The sequence below is a fragment of the Salmo salar genome, chromosome ssa09 (assembly GCF_905237065.1).
Source record: "Salmo salar chromosome ssa09, Ssal_v3.1, whole genome shotgun sequence".
NCBI lineage: Eukaryota > Metazoa > Chordata > Actinopteri > Salmoniformes > Salmonidae > Salmo > Salmo salar.
Window position 1 is genome coordinate 51,346,328 of NC_059450.1, and position 8,838 is coordinate 51,355,165.

General features: G+C 38.7%; 1 protein-coding gene across 1 annotated transcript; it reads right to left on the minus strand.

Moving 5' to 3' along the window:
• Nucleotides 1-914: 914 nt before the first annotated feature.
• On the minus strand, nucleotides 915-7,354 carry emx1 (empty spiracles homeobox 1). The gene is made up of 3 exons (XM_014211631.2): nucleotides 6,709-7,354; nucleotides 3,923-4,107; nucleotides 915-1,208 (listed from the first exon to the last, which is right to left on the minus strand). Exons 1-3 carry the CDS (start codon nucleotides 7,052-7,054, stop codon nucleotides 1,041-1,043), a joined length of 699 nt encoding a protein of 232 aa, XP_014067106.1. The 5' UTR covers nucleotides 7,055-7,354; the 3' UTR covers nucleotides 915-1,040.
• Nucleotides 7,355-8,838: the final 1,484 nt, after the last annotated feature.

An 8,838-nucleotide genomic window follows, 5' to 3' on the forward strand; every position in this document is an offset into this window, starting at 1 on the left:
GCAAAGAAACGTTCACATAGAAATATGCTCTGTAGAACACCAGAGGCGAGTTCAGCAAAGAAATGTTCACATAGAAATATGCTCTGTAGAACACCAGAGGCGAGTTCAGCAAAGAAACGTTCACATAGAAATATGCTCTGTAGAACAAACATGTCGGTTCTGTTCACGACATTTCTATCTGCAACGTTTCAACAACTGAACCGTGGCCCAATTACAAAACTGAAGAAAAATGATCTTAAAATCGTATATGATTGTATATGTTTCCTCAAATGCAGAACAGAAGTTGCCTTAGTGTGAACGGCCTATCATGTAATAATATCCAACAAAATAAACACAAACAAAAACATTTCTCACCTCCGTCTGTCGTAAGTAATGCACCAGAGATCATTAGATAGATGAGACATTACGAGATCAGAGAAGCCGTATGATGCAGGATGGAACATCACCTATACAAGTGCCATAAAATCTTCTTTTTTTTTTTCTTCTCTGCATCACCTACCGTCGACTCAAAACACTCTTCTCTTGCTGTTGTTGAAGAAACTTATCAAATACTTTTAGTCCTTTGGGGGGGATTTTTCTTCTTGTAACGTCATTATACTTCATAACTTGACATAATAAATAGGGTCTGACGTTGGTCCTCAGAAAGGGGACACGGGGTATGGGGAGTAGATAGGAGGGTGTAGGATGTAGGAGGGTGTAGGAGGCCAGGGGAGTAGAGGGATAGGAGGGTGTAGGAGGCCAGGGGAGTAGAGGGATAGGAGGGTGTAGGAGGCCAGGGGAGTAGGGGGCAGGGGAGTAGAGGGATAGGACGGTGTAGGAGGCCAGGGGAGTAGGGGGCAGGGGAGTAGAGGTATAGGAGGGTGTAGGAGGCCAGGGGAGTAGTGGAATAGGAGGGTGTAGGAGGCCAGGGGAGGAGGGGGCCAGGGGAGTAGGAGGGATAGGAGGGTGTAGGAGGCCAGGGGAGTAGGAGGCCAGGGGAGGAGGGGACCAGGGGAGGAGGGGACCAGGGGACATAAGTGGGAGTGGAGGGGGGGGGATTCTCAGTCCTCAGAGGTGACATCAATGTCCTCGGAGCTGCCCTGCTTGGTGGCAAGTCTCCATCTATTGATATGGTGGTTTCCTTTCTTCTTCTGATGACAGTCAGGCCCCTCCTCCTCCAGCTTCTGTCTCTTGTATTTAGTCCTCCTGTTCTGGAACCACACCTTTACCTGGGGAGAAAGACGAGGACATTAGAGACATCTATCTATGTTCTGGAACCACATCTTCACCTGGGGAGGAAGACAGGGGGACATTAGAGACATCTATCTATGTTCTGGAACCACACCTTCACCTGGGGAGGAAGACAGGGACATTAGAGACATCTATCTATGTTCTGGAACCACACCTTCACCTGGAGAGGAAGACAGGGACATTAGAGACATCTATCTATGTTCTTATATATCTATGTTCTTATATGTTCTTATATATACTTATTATTAAGGACATCTATTTCATTTTATCGGAGGGCTCTCTAGGCTTCTCTATTCTGGGAAGATCTCAATCGCATAGCCCTTCACAGTCCTCTCTCTCCTCGTCAACTTCTCAAAAACCCCATTGTAGAAGAAGGTCAGAGGGGGAGGGACCTCTGTCTTTCTCACCAAAGAATGCTATGTTTCACTATTGTTTCTCTTGAAATTTACGCCAACAAAATATGCATTTTTAGCGCATTAAACAACCATATCATGAACATTACAAGTAAAATCTTAATAAATAGCTACTATTTACAAAAATAGCGCTAGAAAAGAAAAGAAAAGACTCTGTGAGCAAAATCTGGATGAATAGCTTTCCTACAGTCAACACCAAAACCTGGATGAATAGCTTTCCTACAGTCAACACCAAAACCTGGATGAATAGCTTTCCTACAGTCAACACCAAAACCTGGATGAACAGCTTTCCCCACAGTCAACACCAAAACCTGGATGAATAGCTTTCCCCACAGTCAACACCAAAACCTGGATGAATAGCTTTCCTACAGTCAACACCAAAACCTGGATGAATAGCTTTCCTACAGTCAACACCAAAACCTGGATGAATAGCTTTCCTTCAGTCAACACCAAAACCTGAATGAATAGCTTTCCTACAGTCAACACCAAAACCTGGATGAATACCTTCCCTACAGTCAACACCAAAACCTGGATGAATAGCTTTCCCTACAGTCAACACCAAAACCTGAATGAATAGCTTTCCTACAGTCAACACCAACACATGGATGAATAGCTTTCCTACAGTCAACACCAAAACCTGGATGAATAGCTTTCCTACAGTCAACACCAAAACCTGGATGAATAGCTTTCCTACTGTCAACACCAAAACCTGGATGAATAGCTTTCCTACAGTCAACACCAAAACCTGGATGAATAGCTTTCCTAGAGTCAACACCAAAACCTGGATGAATAGCTTTCCTTCAGTCAACACCAAAACTGTTCGCTGCATATTATAATTTGCATATCAACACCAAGGTGACCAAGTCAATTGATATAACGATGTTTGGTCACGATGTCATTTTAATGTATTAGTTGCCGTTATAAGCAACTTTCAAGCCTTTATAAGCAACATTCAAGCCTTTATAAGCAACTTTCAAGCCTTTATAAGCAACGTTCAAGCCTTTATAAGCAACTTTCAAGCCTTTATAAGCAACTTTCAAGCCGTTATAAGCAACTTTCAAGCCGTTATAAGCAACTTTCAAGCCTTTATAAGCAACGTTCAAGGCTGCCAAGGAGAGTGTATCCTATTGTAATGAATTAGGGTCCTAATGATGCTGGTAGCGATTCGTTTCGCGGTGATATCCTCTGGAAGTTAGGTTGCTGGCAGTTAGACGAGATTTGTTTTATTCCCGCGAATATTTGCATTCAACAGCCATCGCCTATTTCATTTCAACAACAATATGTCATAGAGGCCTTCGCTATTCGTCTTGTCTTTTTTTATAGTAGGTACATAGATTATTTAAAAATAATAATAATTATATACTGGAAAAACTAGCGAGAATAATGCAGGATAGTATTTGTATTTATTATAGATTCCCATTAGCGCTACTCTTCCTGGGCAGTGAACGAGTTTGTATCAAAATGTCGAGTTATTCACTTGGATTTTTACTTATAATGTGTCATTATTTCACTGTAGGCTACGTTATGTTGACGCTTTATGCTGTAACTAAAGAATATCTATTTTTTTTTGTTTTGGTTCATCAGACTAGAGCAACTATTTTTCCAATAACAACGTATTGGAAATGGAGCTCACGTGATCTATTTTTAACTGATTATTAGATAACTACTACTGAGCTTGACAATACATTTCTACAATAGCCTAGTCAGATTTTTCTTATAGTAGGCCTATCGCTAACAGTAATTCCAGCGTAAAAAGAAATGTGTCGATATTGGTCCTGTGTGAACTATTGTCCTATTTATACCTACAGGAATGAAGACATACTAATGGATAGGCTAATAATAATGTTAAACGTCAATACGAATTACAATTTAATATTAATGATAATAATAATTACATTTTAATTGCAATAATATTTTAAATCATGTGAATGGAACCGGTTTAAAATAATTGATTTCACGAAGCTAATTTAACGGAATAGGGATCCCTCTATCGAACTAATACATTATACACTGAAATTGTTTTATTTATTTATAACAACTAAATAATAATAATTTCGTGATTTATATGTTTGTTATTACGGCATATTACAAACTTGTATAAAACTTTTTTTTTTTTTATGTTCTTGAAGATATTTTATTTCGATGAAGAAACAGGCTTCATGACCGTCAATTTATCAACGCAGATTGTAGAATGCGTTTAGGCTGGAATGTAATTACTAATGATTTATATATTCCCGAACTGTGTTTAATACAATTCAATAGCGGGTAGAGATCTTCACCTGTGTTTCAGACAGACTCAGACTGTTAGCCAGCTGTTTCCTCTCCGCTCCTACTACGTAATGATTCTTCTCGAACGCCCGTTCGAGCCGCAGGAGCTGCGACGGGGAGAAAGCGGTGCGAATCCGCTTGGGTTTCCGGGCGAACGGGCCGTGAAGGAGCAGGCTATCTTGGGAAACATCATTTCCTGGGGGGCAGAGAGAGAGAGAGAGAGAGAGAGAGAGAGAGAGAGAGAGAGAGAGAGAGAGAGAGAGAGAGAGAGAGAGAGAGAGAGAGGAAAATCACAGTGGGATTTAGATCGAAGCAATGAACAAACACAGTGAACAACACGAGGCGCGTTTTGATGTGCAGTGAGGTGGAGAAGAACAGCTGGTTTCAGAGACGACTTCATAAACTCTTGGTGTAGTTTAAAGTATAGTCTATTCAGCTTTTCAATGTCTATACAGCGGCAATGTAGGCCTCCATTTAAACAGTAGAGCTAGATTTTTATATCGCAACAATTATAAGAGACACTGTTTAATTCATCAACGACATCATGTGCCTTCTTTAAATTGAGAATACTATGAAACCTGTGTCCAAATATTGAGACCACTTGATCGTATGTGTCCAAATAGTCTATATTGTATAGCATACCTCTTAAATGAAGTCACACTGGAACATTAGGGAGAGTTAACCTATATATAACCCCTCGTAAAATGTTCAATTAATCGACTGTAGTGCATATAGATCCCTATGTGTAATTAAAAAAAAAAATCTGTTGAGACAAAAAAAATTACATTTACAAGTGATGTGAGACATATCATTTGCCAGTAAAAATTGGCATAAAAACCCAAAATTTGTGAATAAAATCGTCATGGACGATCTATCCACTCACTCAGATAGTGATTTCGTGTGATTAAGGATACATTCACAGTGGGAGTGACCGTGTGACAAAGACAATATTTCCTTTGGCTGTGGCCCGATGTGTGGGGAAATCAGCCATGGTGCCGTGGGAAAATAGACTGGTTAGCTATGCACTTCCGTTAACCTGGACTTTAGATTCACTCCCGTTAACCTGGACTTTAGATTCACTCCGTTAACCTGGACTTTAGATTCACTCCGTTAACCTGGACTTTAGATTCACTCCGTTAACCTGGACTTTAGATCTAGAGGAAAACAGATTCCTACATACTTTATCATCTGTTATCATTGACATCACGTATACTTTTATTATAAAAGGTGTTATAACATGTTAGCTTAATGTGCTATATATTTTGTTTACCTTTATTATAACAGGGAGTACCACTGAGACAAAAGTATCTTTCACAAGGAAACCCTGCATGCACACAATTCACAAAATAAATTAGAATTCAAATATACACAAATAAAAATAAAAACACACTAATGTAAAACAATCCGCAAATATGTCCTCGGTGAAAGAATTGCAGCTGCCGGAGAGGCACCAGGTAGTTGTAGGGAAGACGGGATGCATATAAACTAAAAGCTGATTTACCTACTAACTTTGTAGAGACCTAAGGAATTTGTTCCATGATATGAAAATTATAATGCAGATGGATATTTTAGCATGCAATAGCATGGGCTATCTTATCAATGTTGAAGAATTTTGGTGTGCATTTCTGGTTTGGTGAATTTTGGTGGGCATTTCTGGTTTGGTGAATTTTGGTGTGCATTTCTCCTCAACTTAATGTTGATATTTTTTTTATCGACATGTCTTCACCTCATGGGGAAAGTAGAATATTTGCTGCTCTGCGTTGAGATGTTTTGTTGCAAAACTGATTGACGTTTTCCTTTTACCAAAGTGTGTTGTACATAAGTACGCTCTATCTCATATCCACTATAGATAGTTATTTCCAGTGGTGGGAAAAGTATTGAATTATCATACTTGACTCCAGTAAAAGAGAAAGTCAACTAGTAAAATACTACATGAGTTAAAGTGTAAAAGTATTTGGTTTTAAATATACTTAAGTATCTAAAGTTAATGTAATTGCTCAAATATACTTAAGTATAAAAAGTATAAGTATAAAAGTATAAATAAATAAGTATAAATAATTTTAAAATCCTTATATTAAGCAAACCAAACGGCACCATTTTCTTGTTTTGTTTTAATTTACGGATAGACGCTGCAATACTCAGACATTATTCACAAACGAAGCATGTGTGTTTAGTGAGTCCGCCAGATCAGAGGCAGTAGGACCAGAGATGTTCTCTTGATAAGTGTGTGAATTGGACCATTTTCCTGTCCTAATAAGCATTTAAAATGTAACGGGTACTTTTGGGCGTCAGGGAAATATATGGTGTAAAAAATACATGATTTTCTTTAGGAATGTAATAAAGTAAAAGTAAAAGTTGTCCAAAATATAAATTGTAAAGTAAAGTACAGATACCAAGAAAAAAATCTACTTAAGTAGTATTTAAAAGTATTTTTACTCAGTACTTTACACCACTGATTATGTGTTCTGTTTACCTGTGGCTGAAAAGTAAACTACAAAGCCCATCCTTCGTTTTCAATAATATTGCAATAAAAACAAATATTCACTGATAATGTTTAACATAGATGAAAAATTAATGATTAGCATCATCATTAATGTAGCCTAATTGTTGTCAATCATTAATCTGTGAAATGGACATTTCTGACCGCATACGGTGTAGGTCACATAGTTTAGTCCTTTATGGTAAAAGCACAAGCTACCCAGAGGCATAATTTTGTCCTTAATTAACCTGTAACTTGGGCTGCTTGACATTGGCTATTAAGATTGAGAAAAAAAACACCAACAATCAATCATTTTACCTTGAAATCTATGTCCAAAGAACCTGTTTCGTAAAACCCATGGGTAGAAGTTAAGAGGGTCTCGGTGCTGCGTCCCAAAGAAGTGTGCAGGGTGTTGTAGGTGGCCCCCTCCTAGCTGGTGGGGGTTCATGGTCAGCCCCGGGTGGTTGACCGACTCAGGGAACACCAGCTCCGGATTCTGATACAGAGACCTGCCGGTGGGACCCTGGTACCCGTTCATGAAAGCGTCAGTCGGGTTGGAATAAGTCAAAGCCGTCGGTCGGATGGGATCTTCCGTGGTTAGAGGGTTTTCTTTAGCCACCAAGGATTCTATCGTAAAACAGCGTTTACCCGCGGACGAAAACATCTTCCTCACTTCACGTATAGAAATCCAGAAAAAGAAGAAAGAAAAAAAAAAAACACGAATATATCTTGTAACTTACTCTTTTAAGCCAGTCACAATGGTAACCCTTTAAAAAGGCATAGCGAGCACCAACGATTAACCTACGGTAGAGTCCCCCCCCTGGACCGATGTTCTGAGCCGGAACCTTATTAAGCACCTTTGAGTTAGTGACGTGACGCCTGATCCATGGAGCTGCGTTTTCGTGTCAGGAAGAATATGAGGAGAAATGTGCGTCAACGTGCTGGAACCCAGAGAACTGGGATGTGGTGCGAGGCAGAGAGAGAGAGAGAGAGAGAGAGAGAGAGAGAGAGAGAGAGAGAGAGAGAGAGAGAGAGAGAGAGAGAGAGAGAGAGAGAGAGAGAGAGAGAGAGTACACCTGCCAATGAGTTCTCACAACTACCTGGCGGCTGGATTTAAGGCAGAGGCAGGATTGGAGTTGGACATGACGTACAGCGACTTCAAAAGCAACAATAGGTTCATGTGAAAAGAATAGTATAGTGACCATAGTGGATTTTTATTAATTTCTTTTTTTCATCGGGTGACATTTTGCTCATTGTAAAAAGACAACGCCAGCAAAAAAAAAACATTCAGTTTGAATATGCATGAACACATGTGTTATCAAATTGATGCGTAAAATGAAATCAGTGTTTACAAGGTTGACAATGACAGTTATTTCTCCATTAAAGCGAAACCTTAATGGGAAATAATACGTCAAAGCCTCCAGGTCGGTCATAAGTGACTTTAGTGCGCCATCCCGATGTTTCTATTTTTCCTCCTGTCTCCTCAGACCAAACCTCCTGGAAACCTTGCCTGTACCCCGCGCCAAAAAGACCGCTTGTGGTTTCTGAAGAGAGCTCCGTCAATGTGACGTTTTCATGAGGTTGTTATTACTTCTAATTACTATGGCTGTTTGTTTATGTGATATTAGATAGCCTCTCAGTTTGATATAGAGGATATACGCTTTAAAAAAAAATCAAAGTCCAACCCACTGGTTAAAGTTAACACTCATTTTGGATATCACAACACGGTGATAATGAAGCGTAATGATTGACTAAAAGGCTTCATCGGCAGAAAGTGGAAATCTCATCCTTATAGCAGATATATATACTGACTCTTAAGGCCTATATTATAATTAGTCTTTGCAATATGGCACCTCTTTTAAATAGCCCTCTTTCAGTTAATAACATGAGCTAATAGCCTCCTAATGTGAATTCTAACCTCGATCAGAAAGACAACAGTAGTTGGTCATTTAGGCCTAAAAACGACCACATAGGAATATTATATTTTTTATTTAGTTTTGGATTTTTTATAGTTAATAGACATAGGCCTATAGCTAATAATTAAAATGTATAATTATAATTATAATTTATAATTATAATTATGGAAAACCCCTGTGTTATTGTGAAACCTATTATGATCAAAAACGAATAGGTTAATAAAGACAATAAAATAAAACAAGTTTTACAAATATATTTTTTACACCCTTTATTGTCATTATTGCTTGGCATGTACATCTCGTGTACCTTATAGAATTGGCGTTAAATCTGTTCTTTCTAAAATGTTATACCTTCAGAATAGTAAAAACATTTTTTAAAAAAGGGTTATAATTGAATATAATTTCAGATGGCGAGTCATTGTGGATGCCAGGACACGGATAGATATATATTTAAAAAATAGGCCTTATTAAATTAACTTTGGATTTTGTCGAAAGAGATTCATGCCCCCGGTGAACAAAGACTCTGTACGAC